Source organism: Chrysochloris asiatica, unplaced genomic scaffold (assembly GCF_000296735.1).
Source record: "Chrysochloris asiatica unplaced genomic scaffold, ChrAsi1.0 scaffold00004, whole genome shotgun sequence".
Classification (NCBI taxonomy): Eukaryota; Metazoa; Chordata; class Mammalia; order Afrosoricida; family Chrysochloridae; genus Chrysochloris; species Chrysochloris asiatica.
In genome coordinates, this window is record NW_006408522.1 from 1,137,441 (window position 1) to 1,156,868 (window position 19,428).

Here is a 19,428-nt window from a genome sequence, read left to right on the forward strand (position 1 = left end):
CTGGTGATCTACTCTTAAAAAAACTGGCCGGTGAAAGCCTTTTAATTAGGAGTGGAACCCTGACCAGTATAGTGCCCGCGGGTTGGAAGGAACTTCAAACATCACTAGGGAAGAGTTCACCTTGATGATGTGGACGGCGTAAAACTCTGGGACCTCCATTTACTGATGTGGCCTGACCTGAATTGAGAAGAAACAGCTGCACACATCCATTAATAAACTGAATATAGAATGTACGAAGCATGACTCCAGGATATCAGAAGGTGTCAAAAATTAAATGGAACACTAAAACATAGATAGATATCCTGGACATCAAGGAGCTGAAGTAGATGGGCACTGGCCATTTAGTATTGGACAATCATATAGTCTGCTACGTCAAGAACAACAAATTAACAAATTAAAGAGGAATGGCATCACATTCATTGTCCAAAAAAAAAAAATCTATTCTTAAGTATAATACTTTCCATGACAGGATAATATTCATACACCTACAAGGAAGGCAGTTAATAAAGCTATTATTCAGATTTCTGCACCTACCACTAATGTTAAAGATGAACAAACTGAAGACTTTTTAAACTAACTTCTGCTGTCTGAAATTAATTGATCAAAAATGTAATCAAGGTGCATGATAATTATTGGTGACTGGAATGAGAATGAAAACAAAGAAGGATTGGTAGTTGGCAAATATGCCCAAAAATCACATGATAAAATTGTGCATGACCAAGAATCTATTCACTGCAAACACCTTTTTGCAACATAAACGGTGATTATACACATGGGCCTCATCACACAGAATACACAGGAAACAAACATTCCATCTGTGAGAAGAAACAATGGAGAAGCTCAATATCATCAGTCAGAAAAAATGTCAAGGAGCTGAATGACTGAAAAACAGACCATCAACTGCTCATATGCAAGCTGAGACTGAAGCTGACGAAAGTTTTTTAAAGCCCACAATAGAGTTAAAGTATGACCTTTAGTATTACTGTTGTTAGGGCTGTCAAATCATTCCGATTCATAGTAACCCTGTATAGGGTTTCCAAGGAGAGGTTTATGGGTTTGAACTTCCCATCTTGTGGTTAGCAGTCCAGTGCTTATCCTACAGTGCCATATCAGGACTCCAACCTTGAGTATATCCCACCTGAAATTAGAGGCTATCTATCTTTGGAGGCCAAGATGGCCGAACTTCGTCTCTCATACTTCAGACATATTGTCAGGAGGGACAATACTTCAGACAGATTGTCAGGAGGGACCAGTCACTGGAGAAGGATATCATGTTTGGTAAGGTGGAGGGTCACAGAAAAAGAGGAAGACCTCCAATGAGATGGATTGGCCAAGTGGCAGCATTGATGGACTCAAGAGTGGCAACAGTAGTGAGGTTGGCCCAGGATTGGGCAGTGTTTTGTTCTGCTGTGCATAAGGTTGCTATAGGTCGGTACGGACTCGATGGCACCTAACAACAACAACAACAACAACAACATCTTGAGTAGACTTGACATATTGAACACTAATGACCAGATGAGTTGGTGAGATGACATTAAGGACATCATACATGAAGAAAGTGAAAGGTCATTAAAAAGGCATGAAATGGAAGGAAAGGCCAAAATGGGTGTCAGAAGAGACTGAAATTCGCTCTTGAACAGAGTAGCTAAAGTGAATGGAAGAAATGATGGAGAGATGAACAGATGATTCAACAGATAGCTGGGAAAAAAAAGTAAAGTATTATAGTGAGATGTGCAAAGACCTGGAATTAGAAAACCAAAAGGGAAGGAAGAGCATACTTGGCATTTCTCAAATTAAAAGAACTGAAGAAAACGTTCAATCCTTGAGTTGCAATACTAAAGGATTCTATACACAAAATACTGAATGGCACAAGAAGCATCAAAACAAGATAGAAGGAATACACGGAGTCACCAAATAGAGTTGGTCAGTTTTCAACCATTTCAGGAGGTAGCATATGATCAAGAACCTATGGTATTGAAGAAAGAAGTTCAAACTGCTCTGTGGGCACTAGTGAAAACAAGGCTTCAGGAATGGACAGAATATTAATGGAGATGTTTCAACAAACACATGAAATACTGGAATCATTCACTTGGCTATGACAAGAAATTTGGAAGAGAGCTACCTGGCTAAGAGGCCTGGTATGGCAATGCAGGTTAATGCACTGTAATTCAAAGTCAGTTGGAACCGTAAGGTCGTTGGTTCAAGATCACCAGCCGCTCCTCAGAAGCCCTATATAGGGTCGCCATGAGTCGGCACTGACTCAAAGGCACTTCACAACAACTACTACCTGGATAAGTCCGTTATTTGTGCCCATTCCAAAAAAATGTGATTCAACAGAATGCATAGATTATCAAACCATCTCATTAACATCACACACAAATAAAATTTTGCTGAAGATAATTCAAAAACAGTTGTAGCAGTACATCAACAAGGAACTGTCAAAAACTCACGCCAGATTCAGAAGAGGATGTGGAATTAGGGACATCATTGCTGATATCAGATGGATCTTGGGTGAAAGCAGAGAATACAATAAAGATGTTTACCTGTGTTTTATTTAGTATGCAAAAGTACTGGACTGTGTGGACCATAACAAATTATGGATAACATTGCAAAGAATGGAAATTCCAGAATACTTAATTGTGCTAATGAGGAACCTGTATATAGACCAAGAGGCAATCTATTAAACAAGGGGGTACTATGTGGTTTTAAAGCACGAAACACGTGCATCCTTTCACATTATTCAATCTGTATGTTGAGCAGATAATCCAAGAAACTAGACTGTATGAAGAAGAACATGGCATCAGGATTGGAAGAAGACTCATTAACAACCTGTGATATGAGACGGCACAACTTTGCTTGCTGAAAGTGAAGATGGACCTCAAGTACTTACTGATGACGACCTAAGAAGACACCTTCTATATGGATTATACCTCGACATAAAGAAAGCAAAAATGTTCACAATGGGACCAATAAACATGTCAGGATGAAGAGGAAAAAATTTAAAAATGAAGTTTTCAAGAATTTCATTTTACTTGGATGCACAATCAATGTCCATGGAAGCAGCAGTCAAGAAATCAAACGATAAATTACATCAAGCAAATCTGCTGCAAAAGGCTTTTTAAAAAATGTTAAAAAGCAAAGATGTCACTCTGAGGACCAAGGTGTGCCTACTCAAGCCATGGTATTTTCAATCACCTCCTATGCATGCAAAAGCTGGACAGTGAATAAGGAAGTTCAGAGAATAATAGATACCTTTGAATTATGATGTTAGCAAAGAATACCAAACACACCATGGACTGCCAGAAGCAGTCTTAGAAGGCGACAGTCAGAACGCGCCTTAAATGCAAGGATGGTGAGACCATCTCACAAACATTGGACATGTTTATCAAGAGGGACCAGCATGACCACGTTGGTCACCGATAAGAGGAAGAGGGGGAAAAAACAGCAATGCAGTTGGGAGCTAAGTCTGACCACATTCAACAGACCCCTGTGAACCCGGGTAGAGACCTGGGTGGCCAGCAATATGGCAAGACCCGGGGACTCTTGGGCCCAGAGGCAGTGACATGGCCACAGAGGACTAAAGCGGAGAGTGAAGCATCCAGTGATATGAAGTAAGAGGAGATACACAAGAACACTCATACTTGCAGATAGTACCCACTTGGCCTGGCTTTGGTGGCTGGATGATCAGAACTCGACTAGAAGAAGAAAGACGGGGGGTGGGGGAGAGTAAACCGCTATAATTTGATGAACTTTACCTATACTTATGGATGTAGTAGCTCAAAAAAGGGAACAAATCTTTACAGCGAGGATCACTCCCACCCCCCTCGGTACACAGGGTTGACAGGGATGGGCAACTTAGACATTGGCTACCTAAAAGGGGGGGGGGCACTATAAAGACAAGAAATGACTCGCTTACAAGCTTTCATGAGGGAGCCTAGTTCCAGATGGGGCAGGGGTAGGTAGAATCTCCACTGAATGATTTCCAGTATGTTGGGACTGGGCTGGCGAAAGAAAATGGGGATAAGACTCATGTGGTACAATAGTGAATAACTGCCATCAGGACTGACTGTGAGGGTTGGAAATGTAGAGGTACATGTTTTTTGACAAAAGGAGGGGAGTGATTGATTTTGCAGCCCAGGAGCAGAGATCCCTGGGACCATCAAGTGAGAAAAGCAGAGAGCAGGACCCTACCCAGAGAGGCAGTGACACTAGGGATGGAGACAGAGGTGATGACATGGAGAGATGGAGCGGCTGGGGACACTGGACTCAGGGAGGGAGAGGGGCTGTGTGCTGATGGCTAGGGAACAGACCTGTGGGATGTACCCTTTGGTTATTTGATGATGCATGGAGGGGATTGTAATCATTGCAATGAAACAAAATATGATAGGATTTATGTAAAACTGATGTTCTCCCATGCAAACCCACACAATTGACAATAAAAACTTTTTTATTTTTTTTAAAAAAAGGACCAGCAGCCACTGGAGAAGGACATCATGCTTGTAATGTGGGAGGGTCAGTGAAGAAGAGGACGCTTCAACAAGATGGACACCGTGGCTGTAACAATGGGCTTCAGCACAACGCTGACTGTGAGACCGCCGCAGGATGAGGCAGTGTTTTGCTCTGTCATACATAGGAGAGTCACTATTAGTTGAAACTAACAACAATATGTTTCTTTTTTTCTTCTTTTTGTGTAAGTTTTTATTGTGAATTGGGTGATAGTTTACATGGGAGAGCACTGGCTTTACATTCATCCTAATGTATCTCGTTTCATTGCAATGATTACCCTCGATGTAACATCATTTAACAGCATTTGTTTCCATTCCCTCCAGTTTTTGTTTTTCAATGTACACCAAAGCATTCAGAATTATATAACCACTCAAACAACCAAAGGGTACACCATCAGCCTGCTCCATGGCCGTCAGCACACAGCCCCTCTCCCTCCATCTCTCCATGTCATTATCTCTGCCTCCATCTCTGTTGTCACTGCATCTCTGGATAGGGTCTTGCACTCCACTCTTCTACCTTGATGGTCCCAAGGTCCTCTGCTCCTGGACTGCAAGATCAACCACTCCCCTCCTTTTGTTACAAAATCTCTACCTTTACATTTGCAACATTCACAATCAGTCCTGATAGCAATTCTTCACTATTGAACCACAAGAGTCTTATCCCCATCTCCTTTTACCAGCCTCGACCTGACAGGCTGGAAACTACTCAGTGGAGATTCTACCTTTCCCTTACCCTCCTCCACACTCTCCGGAACTAGGCTTCCTCTTTAAAGCTTGTAAGGGAACTAGAAACTAACAACTTGAAACTAACAACACTACCTTTTTACATTTCAAGCTTTTTATGATATACTGAAAACACACACACAACCCCAACAAAAACTGGTCAAGACATGTACTTGCTTCTGGTGTCTTCAAGGTGTTTGAATTGATATAAAAGCAGCTCTGCAAAGCAAAGTACTTTGGTATATAAACACGTAGAAAACTCATGGTTTGAGGACAAGCTCACCAACATACTAACTTGTCTCTCTGACTTCTAAAATTTTTGTTGTCATGGAGAGGGAAACAATGCTCTTTAAAATAAACAGAAGGGAAAATAAGAACTATTACTTAGAAAGGGTCTACTTAGTACCAGGAGTCCTGGTGTGGTGCTGCAGGATAAGCACTGGACAGCAAGGTCGGTTTGGACAGCAAGTCAGCGGTTCAAACCTACCAGCTGCTCCTCCGAAACCCTGTACAGTGTCGCTGAGTTGGAACCAACTCAACAACAGTAACCTGGTACCAGGCACTTTGCAACAAGTTCCAGGTATTTACAAACACTGGCGATGGTTAATGTCATCCATGTTGCTGAACTGTACATGTTGGAAAATGTTGAATTGATAAGTGTTGTGTTGTGCATATTTTTCCTAACAATTACAATGATAAAACACAAGTTCCAGGTGTCAGTTATTGAATATTAAACACGAAGCAGGGTGCCTTGACGTCTTGCTTCCCAGATGAGAAAACTGAACTTCCAAGGACAAAACCACTGACCCCAAGTCACACACCCACCCACTGCTGTCAAATCAATTCTGACTCATAGCGACCTTACAGCAGAAGTGCTCCATAGGGTTGCAGAGGCTGTAAATCTTACAGAAGTCAACTGCTTCATCCTTCCTTGGAGCGGCTCGTGGATTTGAACCAACACCAGTAAGGATTAAAGGAGCTGTGAAAGTCAGCTGGCCAATGGCAGACTGCCCCCTGGACTGCTCTGTTCTGGAGGGGGTCCAGGGGTAAAAGGAATTCACTGAGGCCATCTTTCTTATCTTCAGTGGGGATTACCCCATGTCTTCTACAACTGCCCCACTTACCCCTCACAGCTCCAAAGCCCAGAACTGCTGTTTCCTGGAAGAGACAAGGAACCTTTCCTAGTACTCCTCAACCATGCCAGCTCCTTTCCTAGCCTCACCACGCAGCTTCCACCACACAGTTCCTGGTGATCGTTCCTGCCTCCCCCTTCCTAAACACTGCCTGCCCCTGCCCATGACACCGGGAGGGTCCAGTCCCATCTCGGCCCCTCCTCACCAGCTCATTGAAGCTTTATCCCTGGAAACCTTGATTTCCTTGCCCATAAAGACATTACAACTCCATCTTACACAGTTGCTGTGAATGGTAGATAATGTGCACAAAGCTCTTAGAACAGGGTTGCAAATATTTATCATCTGCATAATGATCCTAACAGTAGTCCGTGTAAATACAGTTTTTCTCAATACTTGGAATTAGAATTCTCTGAGAGCAGGAATTGTATCTTGAAGTAATTTTACCCCTACCCCCATAACACAGTTGCTAATGACGAGCCCTGGTGGCCAGTGGGTAAGCACTCTGCAGCTAGCTCCATGGGAGAAAGACCTACTCCCATAGAGCTTACAGCTGAGGGAACCCTGTGGGGCTTACTCTCTGTCATATGGCATTACTGAGTTGAAATCCTCTCAAAGGTACCCCCTAACTGTAATAGCAACAGTTCCTGGCGTTTGAGGGAAAGGCAAGAAAGTCCCAGGAGTTGGGATGGAGTCAAGTGTCCCCAAGGAAAGAAGACTACAGAACATGAAGCCAGGGCCACTCCAGGGCCTTGAATACCCAGTTATTAAAGAACACATTTGAAACAAGGACTGTAAGCTCCCACCAGCAGCTTTTCTGCCAATTTGGAGTCTCTCTCTCTCTCTCTCTCTCTCTCTCTCTCTCTCTCTCTCTCTCTCTCTTTCTCTCTCTCTCTCTCTCACACACACACACACACACACAACCAGAGGAAATGACATCACAAGGCTTCACCCCAAATGCATCAGGGAAAACAGCATTTCAAAAGGCCTTTTCTGCCTCCCTCTGAAGGCTCAATGACATCTTATAGCCCTAGTTCCTTAAAGCTTAGGGAATCTCAGAAAGGAGTCCCACAGAAAACATCTAAACACTGACACATATTCACTGCTAATTAACCACAGGCCGATTTCATTCACAGAAGAGGAGATTCTAAAGGCACAGCGGTAGGGCTTGACTTGGGGGCTGAGTTCTGGAAATAACCAGGCGACTTCAAGAAAGGAAGCAGCAGGACTCGCCCCGTTTATTCCATGGTACACAGCAGCACGTCTGAACCCCATGTATGTGGAAGATGATGACTCCGGTCAGATCATTCCATTTCTTCCACACAAATGGGGAGGACTACTTTAGCATGGACATTTGGAGTCTTCTGAACGAATCTCAAGTGCTAAGCATGAAAGACACAAGCAGACAGTCCCAGGAGGGAGTGAAGCCAGAGCAACAGCTAGGAGGCAGTAGTCTGGGCTCTGACCTACTGGGTGTGTGACTTTGGGCAAGTCGCTTACCCTCCCTGAATCTCTCAGTTGCCTCATTCAGAAAGATAAAAAATTGCAACAGGTCACTCCTAATGTCTCTGACAGTTTTCACGTGGTTGGAAAAATGGTCTTTTCTGGAGAATACCCAAGTGTGTCTTATTCACCCCAAATCGCAGGTGGGAATGAAAAACAAAGCAACGTCTTGAGTACCCTCCCCCCATCTGCTACTGCTGGAGTTGTGTTTTGGCCCCTAAAAAAGTTATCCTGGCTCCATTCTAATTTGTAGTTAATCACAAGGAACTATACTTACATTCATTTTTTGGGTTTGCAAATGGACAATACTAATGACTTTGCAAATTAATTTCAGATTTGGCTCCATCATTTCTGGCAGTTAAGTCATATTTTGTTTTCCTTGTGATTGTTTTTAGAGGCAAATGGAAACACGATCCATGCCCCAACAAATGCATTAAGAATTCCCATTAAGTTTTTGTGAAGAAAACGGCAACAGAACATTGGCATCTGGGGCAAACTTGTGTGATTGCGTGAAGGACTGTTGCCATAAGCCTGAAAGTGCTCAAATGGGTAGAATGGGACATGGTTTTCCTCTGGCAAGGGGAGAGATAAGAGGTCCAGGAGGGCTTTTCCCATTTCCACCAGCAGCTTAGCAAATGTCAACAAGTTCACTCTTCCATAAAGTCAGATTGTCGCAGTGGCTTGCCTGGAAAGGCGGCCTGGACGCCACACCAGAGAGGCCACAGTCTGTTTTTGTTACGTTGGCTGGGCTACTGTGTCGCATCCTGGGTGTAACACTGCGGAGAACCATAAACAAGTGGGACAAGTGCTTAAAGGGGTGTGACCAGGAGGGTGAGGAGGAACCGTTGAGGAAACGGATGATGCTTTGAAGGGAGGAGAGGAATTTCAGAGTGGACAGGGCAGAATGTCCCAAAAGAACATAAGGTTTAATGGTGTCTAAAGGGTGGAGTCCTGGTGTGGCGCTGTAGGATCATCACTGGACTTCAAACCACAAGGTTGGCAGTTCAAACCCATCCAGCTGCTCCTCTGAAACCCTATCCAGGGTCACTATGAGTGGGAACTGGTCCAACAGCAATGAACAGCCAACAAAAACAAAGGGTAGAGGAGAAGTTATGGGGAGGCTGACTTCTGCTCAACTTGAGTTTATTAGAATGAGAGAAGGAGAGTTGTGGGTGCCAACAGCTTGTTGATAAAAACTAAAGACTGTCTTAGATTTTCTAGTCATGCTCCCCCAATTTTTACATTCTTTTAAACATGCACCTCACTGATTCATGCAACAGTTTCACAAGGACAATGAGCTCAATCTATTCAATAGTTCACCTTCCTACATATGGGAAAGAGGGGCTCAGAAGGTAGAAACCATGCTCTCAGTCACAAAGCTAAGAAATGCAGGTGGTGGTGGTGTTAAGTGCTGTCAAGTCGGTTCCAACTCACAGCAACCCTGTATAGGGTTTCCTAGGAGCAGCTGGTGGGTTTGAACTGCTGATCTTGTAGTTTGCAGTCCAGTGCTGATCCCACAGCACCACACCAAGAGTCCAAGAAATGCAGGCATAGGGACCTAGTACAGGCCTTCTGTCCTGTGTTCTTTCTTCCATAATTTCTCTATAATCCCAAAGTCATGGAATTCCTGCCTTTCCGATCACAAGGTTGCGCTTAGGAGTCCTGTCTCCTCCTCCACCTCAACAAGAAACCAAACCGCAACCTGTTCTAGTTCCCTTATTGCCGATGGGAGAGACATGCAGATTGGACACGTAGTGTAAAAGTTCCTTGACTGTTTTGTCTTAAAGTCCCTGGAAAGGGTGGTTGTGGCAGGGTTATCCACCCAATAAATGTTTACTCCTCACAGCACCCACATCACGCAAAGTATGGTGAGGCTCAGCATGGGAGCTTGCTGTCCAGATAAGGAGGTTAAGATACACCCTTCAGTACTAACAATGTATAGTCTAACTGGCCAGTCTCTCTAGAGCTCAGTTTCCCCCTCTATAAAGTATAAAAGGGTTTGGCTATTTATTCTCCAAGGTCTCTTCCCACTATGAAGTCCCATGTCTCTGAAGTAGAGGACCTCTCTGATGGTCATCAGCTTGGACTGGGCTCTCAGGTCCGCTTAGGTGGTCAGTTCCAAGGAGGATGACTGTTAAGAGGAGAGTCCTCTTAGCCTAGGGAGGAACACTAGCTGGGCTTGCTCTGCACTCATGTGGGGAGAGGGATGACTCAAAAGAACAAAGAGATGTTCTTTGGGAGCTTGGATATAACTGTTGTGGTCGCTGTTAGGTGCCATTGAGTCAGTTGTGGCACACAGCAATCCTGTATAAGCTATCCAAGGAGCAGCTGGTAAGTTTGAACTGCCAACCTTATAATTCAAACCAATCTTGCGGTCCAGCGCTCTATCCCACAGCGCCACACCAGGACTCCTCTCTTGTTAATACCATCCTTTTAGCCAAAGATCATCTTCTGGACAGTCTGACTTCTGAAAAAAAAGGTAGACTGGCTGCCTTTACTCCTGGTTTACACTAGGAAAAAAACTGAAGATCAGACAGAAGACTAGATCTTCACAAGGCCTCACAGGAAGGTACTGGTAAGGCGAGGTCTCCTATTAGGACCAGTGCTTAACCTGGGCCACCAAGAGCCCTGGCTCAAATCCCTAGCCCCACTTTAACTGTGTGGCTGTCAAGTGTACATGTCTCTGCATCGTGTCTGGCATGCAATAAATGCAGGCCATTCTTCAACAGCCAGTAAGCTGGGATTGTTCTGATAAAGAAAACAAAACCAACCTACCAAAAACAAAGGCAAAATCATCATCATCATCATCAACTAAGAGCGAAGCTCAATGCCTAATGAATAGAAAATGGTCAGTGACTGTCAGCTGGAAGGCTGGCTAAACAGACAGACAGACACATGTTTGTTCTGAGGTTCATTATCTTTCAGCAAGTACCCATTTGACCTGCAAGGGACCTTAACTTTCTGAGTCTCATCTTCCAGGATTGTAAAATGGGACTAATTCTGAGTACTCACAGTAGGTTCTGGAAGGAAGGTCTAACTACCCTAACAAGTGGGACTCTGTAGTATCCTGAGAGGTAAAAGGACAACATGCAACCAATTCCTGCCTAAAGCACATGCTCATTATCTGAGGAGTGACTGAGTAGCAACATGCATGCATTCAAGAGCTTGCTCAATCTCCCCTGTCTCAATTCTTGAAGGTTCCCAAAGAGAAAGTCTCAGCTGCTTGAAGTCTTATGAAGTGCTCGCATTCCCAGGCAGTGGGAGAGCAGGGCCCAGCTGCCCACCACTCCCTATCCTGAACTAGTATCACTAGCTCTCCCACCACCCACTGGCTTACATTGTCCGCCTTTCAGACAGGATCAATGATAGATGGAACTCAGTTTTCACATACACACACCACCCCAACCAAAGCCAGTGCAGGCTTTCTGAACTAAGGTCCCAAACTCTTTCCTGAGCCCCTGCTCTCCCATGGAGTTTGCCCTGAGTTGGGACCTCCGTAGCTGTCTAGGAATTTGTTCTCAGGGGAAAAGGACAGATATAATGGAAGGTACGATGTGTCTCTGATGTCAGCAGGACCTTGTCCAAATTCTAACTCGCCCTCTAACTGTGTGGCTTTGGGTAAGTTACTTTGCCTCTCTGAGCCTTAGTTTCTCTATCTGTAAAATGTACGTGTAAATGTAAAATGTACATGACAGCCATCCAAAAAAGAGGTTGCTGTGAGAATTAAATGAAGTAATAAAAGTAGTGTATATTCAGAGCCTGCAACAGGGCAGACTCTTAGCTGATGTATGTTTCTCTTCCTCCTCAGTAGAGAGACGATCTGAACTCTACTCCTTACTGTCCGTGTAACCCAAGCAAAACAGCCTCAGGGAGCACAATTGTTCCCCTCCTAAACAAGACACCATCAACCAACCGAATGAGGAAATCCTATACCTGAATTATCCACTAAGGTAGCCACTAACCACATGTGGCTACTGAGCACCTGAAATGAAGCCAGTTCACACTAGGATGTCCTAGATGTGAAAGTACACATCAATTTCAAAGACTAGTGTGAACAAAAGAATGTAAAATAATCTCATCGATAACTGCATCTGAAATATTTGGGAGCTATGGACTTAAGTAACATACATTATTTAAAATGAATGTCATCTTTTCATTTTTACATTTTTAATGTGGCTAGTGGAGTCCTGGTGTGGCACTGTGGGTTACTGCACTGGACTGCAAGGTTGGCAGTTCAAGTTCACCAGCTGCTCCTCAGAAACCCTATACAGGGTCACTATGGGTGAGAACCGACTTGATAGCACTTAACAACAACAACAACGTGACTAGTAGAAATTTTGAGACGCTCTGTGATTGGTGCGACAGTTAAGCATTTGGCTGCTAATTGAAAAGTTGGTAGTTCGAACCTACCAGCCACTCTGTGGGAGAAAAGGCTATAGGCTAGGAAACCCCATGAAGCAGTTCTGCTCTGTCCTAAAAGGTTGCTTCGTGTCAGAATGGAGTTGATGACACACACCACACCAGTAGAGAATTTTCAATTGCGTATGGGCTCATCCGCTGCTCTTCAGAAACCCTAATACAGAGTCGCTATGGGTCGGAACTGACTCGGCGACACTTTAAAACAACAAATGGGCTCACAGTGCATTTCTCTGTATTAGGCTGCACAAGAACACTTAACACACATATTATTATTGTGATATTATGGTCTTCTCAAAAAGACGGTAACTCCCTTCTAGGCCCATTTGTTGTTGTCAAGTGCCGTCGAGACGATTCCGACCCATGGCAACCCTGTATATGGTTTTCAAGGAGCAGTTGGTGAGCTTGAACCACCAACCTTGCAGTTCAAACGGCTTTGCAGTCTGGCGCATTAACCCACAGCGCCACACCAGGACTCCTCTAGCTGAAGGTACACCAGGAAGCTTATGCACAAAATGTTAAACATTTACAAATTACCAAGCAGTCACCCTGCTCCAGGAATTGTGCCTGTAGCCTTTAAATAACTTCACCTAGGTTATTTAATCCTTACAAGAACCCCATAAAGCAAATTGCATTACCTACATTTTTCAGATGAGAAAACTGAGGCCCAGAAAAGTTGAGTTGTCTTGCCCAAGGTTACTCCTCAATAGCAATCACTGGGATTCAAACCCAGGACTTGCTGACTCCATCCAAGTCCAGGCTCTACTTCATTATCCATGAGACAAAGCCTATAAGCCCCATGCTCCTTACTCTCCATCGGGGAGGCCACTAAATTGCAAGCATCCTAGAAGAACTTGTAGCCCCAGAGATTCTCTGCTTCCCACCCTCTATCCCAACCCCCACTTTCCAAGGATTTCCCAGCAAGTCAGAAATGACAGACCACAAAACAGAGTCCATGCATAACCATAGCCACGTCTGGCCAAGGTTCGGTTAGCTCAGAATTAGTCACATTTTAAAAGGGGTGAGTGATATGGAAGGTGGATTTTGTTTTGTTGCCTATGAACTTCCTGGCCAGGGAACCTGGGAATGTAGAACTGGTTAAGAAGCACAGGGCCAATAAGATATTTTTTCAGGGGAAATTCATTAGCAAGGGTGAGTGTTCCCAAGTATTCCCAAACTCAGCTCCTTCTAGCTCTATTAAAAACAACTTTCCCCTGTCTCTGCTCCCAGCTGTCCTCTGGGTTCCAGTCTTCCATTCCAGATGAAGACAGCCTTAACACCATACCCATATGGTATGAACAGGTCTACCCCAATTCTCTGTTGTTGGGTGGGTGGGTGAAAGATGGACAGATAGATCAAAAGACCATTTTTTTAAAGTACAGAAGACACAGCCCTGAGTCTTAACGAACTCTCAAGACAGAATACAAAGACCATGAAAAATGAAAGGACAATAGGGTTGCCTACAATGAAGTGCCAAGTAAGTATCATCTGTAAATGGAGAGAGAACATGCTTCCCTTGTACTGAACTTAGAGTCCATGGAATAGATCTCAGAGAAGGGACAGGTCAGCATGGGCCCTGTCACTGGGGACAGCTTTGTGGAAGAGCAGGGGTCAGACAGGACTGGTGGACCTTCCGATGGTGGGATGTGTCAAACCTGTCACTTAACCTCTCTACCTCTCATTTTCCTTTCTTAAAAGGGGAGGAGCAGCGGGCAGAAGGGAGGCGACAGGGGAAAACAAAACGTCTGGTTAGACGGTTCACATTCAACTTCAGACAGGGTAAATATTTACTCATCCATCCATGAGCCTGGCTCTAGTGCGCGCCCTCCGTCCAGGCCACCTGGGTTTATGCTGATGTCTGGTTCTAATGTGAGGTCCGAGGAGGCCAGTGTCCAGCCTGTGGCACCGAGTCCAATCCTGCAGCACCGTCTGTCTGCAAGCTAAATGGATCCTGTTTGAGGGCAGTGGAAAATGTGAACGCCTGCTGCTCACGCCAAGACACCAGGGAGTCGCAGTAAAAACTTCCCTCTGCTGAGTGCCCACCTTGTCTGCCACATCCGAGGGTGTGTGCGTGGGGGCGAGCTGTCCTTCTCCTCCCCAGGATGCTGTAAGGAAGGCCCCTTGCCCTCCATTCCACAGATGAGGAAACAGAGTCAGCAACGCCGCACACCTGACTCAAAGGTACACAGAAGGCAGACTTGAGCCAGACCCATCAGACGATTGTCTGAACTTGCCCACACTAACTACGGAGCTGAGGAAAATACCCATTCATTCCACAAATATCTAGTGAGGGCCTACTGTGTGCCAGGCATTGCTCACGGCATTGAAGTACAGCCGTGGATAAGACAGGAATGCAGGTATTCAATGAGAGGAGATGTGCCTTCAATAGAGAATAAAAAGTTAAGGTAATTCCTGTTGTGAATAATTACCAAAATAATACACAGATTTCTGTCTGAGGAGAAAGGTTGAAGCAAGGTTAGTCCTGAGTCCCTTTAAATTAGGGGCCCATAAGAACCCCCCCGAGGCTAATGTCTAAAGTGCTATTCCCAGAGTGCACTCCAGGAATTCAGTTAAAGGTCCAGGAAGAGGCCAAGAAAGATGCATCTTTAGTTAACTAGCTAGGAGACCACAGGTAAGTGGTCCAGGACCCCTGGTCACCTGGAAGTCCTGGCTCATTGCTTTGGTCTGGGCCCCATATTCAAGAAGTGATTGTTGTTGTTGTGTGCAGGCGGGTCGATTCCGACTCAGTGGCCTTGTAGGACAGAGGAGAATTGCCTCATGGGGTTTTCTAGGCTGTAATCTTTATGGGAATAAATCACCAGGTCTTTTTCTCTTACAGAGACACTGGTGGATTTGAACTGCTGGCCTTTTGGTTGGCAGCTGAGGCTTAATCGTTAGGCCACCAGGGCTCCTCATGAAATGACAGTGGACAAGAATGGCAACTTGTGCCTCAGTCACCACATCTATAAAATGGGCATTCCAACACCCTCCTCCCCAACCTACCTCACAGGGTGCCAGCAGAGACTCAAAGAAGGCTCTGAGTTAAACTACAAAGGGATGAACAAATGTGACTTAATATACATTCTTAAATGTTACTGCTGATAGTAACAATAAATCATAATACTAATAAAGCAACTACTCAGGGACTCAGTGGTTATCAGTCAAATACATGGTCTTTCGGAGACAAATAGCTCCACACATACCCCACCCTGCCAAATAAGATAGCTCTTACTCATGCACTATTACTCAACTAGTGTGTGGGTTTCCATACCATCGTCCGCTCCTGTGGGAACCGCGCTCACCAGGGGCATGCCTGCCCCCGCGTGTGGGGTTCCTGGTTAAACGAGCGGCTGCGATAAATTACTCCACCTCCGGCTGCTCTTGCCCACATGTTGCTCTTATGGTCAGCATACTTCAGCCCAGCAGTGACCTAAGCCCAGCACTAGTTAAGTCTGTGGCAGCTTCTTCTGTAAACCTCCTCCAGCTCAGAACTCATTTCAGACCATTTGCTCCCCTGGCCATGCATGACTCAGAGGAGTCAGTTGTCTTAAAAAGAAGAAAAACATTTTTTCATAATCCAAATCAAAAATAAACACCACGCCTCCTGGGTGTAAGCCATCACAGATGTCTCTGTTGTGTTATTAAAAGAGGCCTAAAAAGTGGTTAATTTATACCATTCTCTCCTTATGGTCGTAAGTGACAGTGTGGCTAGAGGCCAGGGACTGATATCTGACTTGACCAGAGGCAATGAGGTCAAGAGTTCATGCATTCACTGGGGCCGGGGAATATGAAAAGTGAATACCAAACAGGGTAATTCCCATGCCCTGCCTCTGACAGAAAATACAAAAGGAAAAAAAAAGTAGTGTCCTCCAAGTTAAACTATAAAAGACACCATGGATCTGGATAGAGACCTGCAGAGCCACTTTCATTAGGGTGAATGGCTCTCAAACCAGCCATACTGTATGCAGGCCAGAGGAGATCTTTATCTCTGCAGAAGGCAGGCATCAGGAAGTGGTGGTGGACAGCCACAGAGGCTGAGAATATAGCTGATCATGTGAGCAGAGCCTGGGTAAGCTGCCGGGCAAGGAGGGACTGGGCCCAGCAACAGGCTGGACAGTCCAGCATTCCAGTCATTGGGGCCTGGTGTGCTTCAATGCATCTGCTTCCTATATCTCCTCTCTCCCATTATTACGACACACTCAGCCTACTGGCCATTTGGTTTCTGGGCAGAGTGTCCCCAGAAAGAAGGTGCTAATTATTACCTCACAGTAGTAATACCTCTCAACAGCCGTAAATGAACTAGTTAGTGGTCTGCTCTGTGCTGCAAATCCTTGCCAATTTGTGAGCGTCAGCACACCTCTTATTCCTGGATGATGAAATGAGGCTTCTGAATTTGTTGGGCCATGCCTACTTCCCAAGTAAAGTCCCATGGCATCCATCTACCCCCTCAACCCCTGCAGATATGTCCTGGTACTCTTGGGGTCATCCCTTTGAAAGCTGAAATTAAAAGCTGAAACTTCCCCTTCAACCCTACTTAATTCCTTGTCAAGCTGGGCCACAGTTGAGCTCTTCATCACAAGTGAGATGTTTGGTAGTGAGGTATTCTGCTATCCTATTTAACCCAAGGATAACCAAAAATATTTGTTGGTTCTCTCCCCGGTCCCCTGCCCAACACCCACTCTTGTTTAAAATATTTCTAATAAGTCTTTTTACTCTTTTCCCCCAACAAGTCCAATTTTTCAAAAGATAATGGATTCTTTTTCTCAAGCTTTGGGATCTTCCAGCCCCTCAGGCCAAGATTATGAAGTGAATTCTCCCTGAAGAGAATCAACAGGCTGTGTCAGGAGAATGGTGGCCCTATGGAGACTCATGTGGGAGCAGGCCAGAACACACCTGAGGGAGCCAGGACAAGCGGCAGCTCACAGGGCGGCGACACTTACTTTGGCTGCATCACTGTAGTGCACAACGTGCTCACTCAGCCACTGCTATTGAGCTGGACCTAGTTAACATGCACAGCCTTGTGGACACGGTCCCAGACAGCATGACCCCCCCACCCCCTCAATCAACGTTCTCCAAGGCGCTCAGGGTGGTGAATACTACTTCTCCTCCAATGGTTGTCACCACTATCTAGCCTACCTCCAGCTGCACTGAGAGACCATCTTTGCCAAGCTGGCCCAATCTACTCTACTGGACCTGAGAGTATACCTGGTAGTCCACACCACACTTGGAGTAGTAGCTTCCTTGGAACCTGCCACAGCCCCGAAGAACCCAGAAGACTCATCTGCCACCCAGCTGGCTAGGCCATGCACCAAGATAACGTCCTGGCCCTCAACGTTTGGGTGGAGAACTGAATTCCCTGAGCATGCTCCATTTGAAGCATCTCTCATTGCCCATCTGCAATGGTGGGACAAGAGTGGGTAGACTTCTGAAAACTAGAAGTCCAGGGGTGTGTTGAGGGAGGGGAACTAAACACACTCAGGGTTCAGAGTGAGGGAGGTCTTGCTTTCATTGTCCTGCTAAGGGTATATTTCCCCAGCTCAGTAAGAAGGACAGCATCCCATCCATTCTTTGTCCCAGGGAAAGACGGTGGAAGTGACCAACAGAATGTAAAGTCCTAAATGCAGTGTGGTACCCTGGATTGATCTTAGAACAAGAAAAGGCATTAGTGGGAACACTGGAGATGTGACTGAAATCTGCATTTGAGTTACCAGGAATGGCCAGTCAAGGTAAAAGACCCCAGGATGTTTTGTTCTCTGATCCACATGTCACCATGAGCAGGAGACACTCAGTGTCAACTGATGTAGGCCTCTTGGTCTTCACAAATGGACCACAGTTATGTAAGACACTGGCACTGAGTTAGGCTGGGTGGAGAATATACCAGAACTCTGCGCGCACTATCTTTGCAACTTTTCCTGTAAATCTAAAATTATTCCAAAATAAAGCTTATTTAACAATATTTTTTTTATAAAACCCAAATAACCAGGCTATGTAAGCTGCAGATGTGGATGGGCGGCTGGGCCATGTAGCCACTACAGGATAGTCAATGTCTTCTTTCCTGAGAATAGAAGCCTTAAAATAAAATCTACAGCAACTTACTTTCCAGTGATTTTAGTCGTTTTATCCTACAGGGTATCCAAAAAAATTGGAAAACAGGATATACGATTTTCCTTCTGTTTCTTGACTTTGGGGACACTATGTCTCTTCTTATATCTTTTCCAATTAGCATTTGGACCTATTTCTTTAAATTTAGAAGTCTTTCATCTATCTGAATGGAAGTCAAAAGACTGTAGAAAAATATTGAGCATAATATTTAGAAATGGAACTTAAAAGATGGTTTTAAAATAAGTTTACCAAAGTTTATCCAAGATTTCCCAACTTTAGGAACATCCTGTTACCAGAAAGCCTACTGTGTGCCAGACACTAGGCTATAAAATTAGAACGCTAGGAGGAGGCACTGATGCCCACCCCCCCAATCCCAAATGATGCAGGGTTAGCCTTTAGGATAAGCACTGGATGAGAATGCAAAGTAGATGGTTCCTCGGAAACTCTACACAAGGTCACTATGAATCAAAACTGACTCAATGACACTTAACAACAACTCTCTAATGGGGGAGCATGGTGGTTCTGTAGGATAAGCAAAGCACTAGACTGTGAACTACAAGGTCAGCAGTTTGAGCCCACCAACCACTCTGAGGGAGAAAGATGAGGCTTTCTGCTCCCACAAAAATTTATAGCCTTGGACACCCTACACAGGACAGCTATGAGTGGGACCCATCTTGATGGCACTTAACACAACAAACCATTTAATAAGGATTTTACAATATGCCAGAAATGGTGTTAAATCTCTAACAAGTGTTCTAATCTTTAAGTCCAAATCCAATGAGCTATGTCATCCCTATTTCATATATGAAGAAACCAAGGCTCAGAATATTTAAGCCCAAAGAGCCATACATTCTGAGTGGCAGGCTCAGGATTTGAACCTTAGTCTACATCAGACCACAGGGAGTGGGAAGTGATTATTTTACGATTATCAGATAAACCCAGATTTGAAAACAAAAGTTTAGGAACTAACTTAGCTTCTAGCTACCTGTACAGTTTTTAAAGTCCTTTTACCTATCAGAACTTCAATATTCTTGGCTATGATATTAGTA

General features: G+C 44.7%; 1 protein-coding gene across 2 annotated transcripts in view; it reads right to left on the reverse strand.

Annotated features, from left to right (window-relative positions):
- Positions 1-19,428, reverse strand: part of SMAD3 (SMAD family member 3) — a 160,447-nt gene that overhangs the window by 64,088 nt on the left and 76,931 nt on the right. The window contains exons 4-5 of one of the 2 annotated variants that reach the window (XM_006831508.1): positions 13,502-13,512; positions 6,360-6,379 (exon numbers count right to left, since the gene is read on the reverse strand). The exons of the other annotated variant lie outside the window; for it this stretch is intronic. Of the exons in view, the coding sequence (XP_006831571.1) occupies positions 6,360-6,379; positions 13,502-13,512 (31 nt within the window). The remainder of the gene's footprint in view (positions 1-6,359; positions 6,380-13,501; positions 13,513-19,428) is intronic. 2 annotated transcript variants of the gene reach the window in all.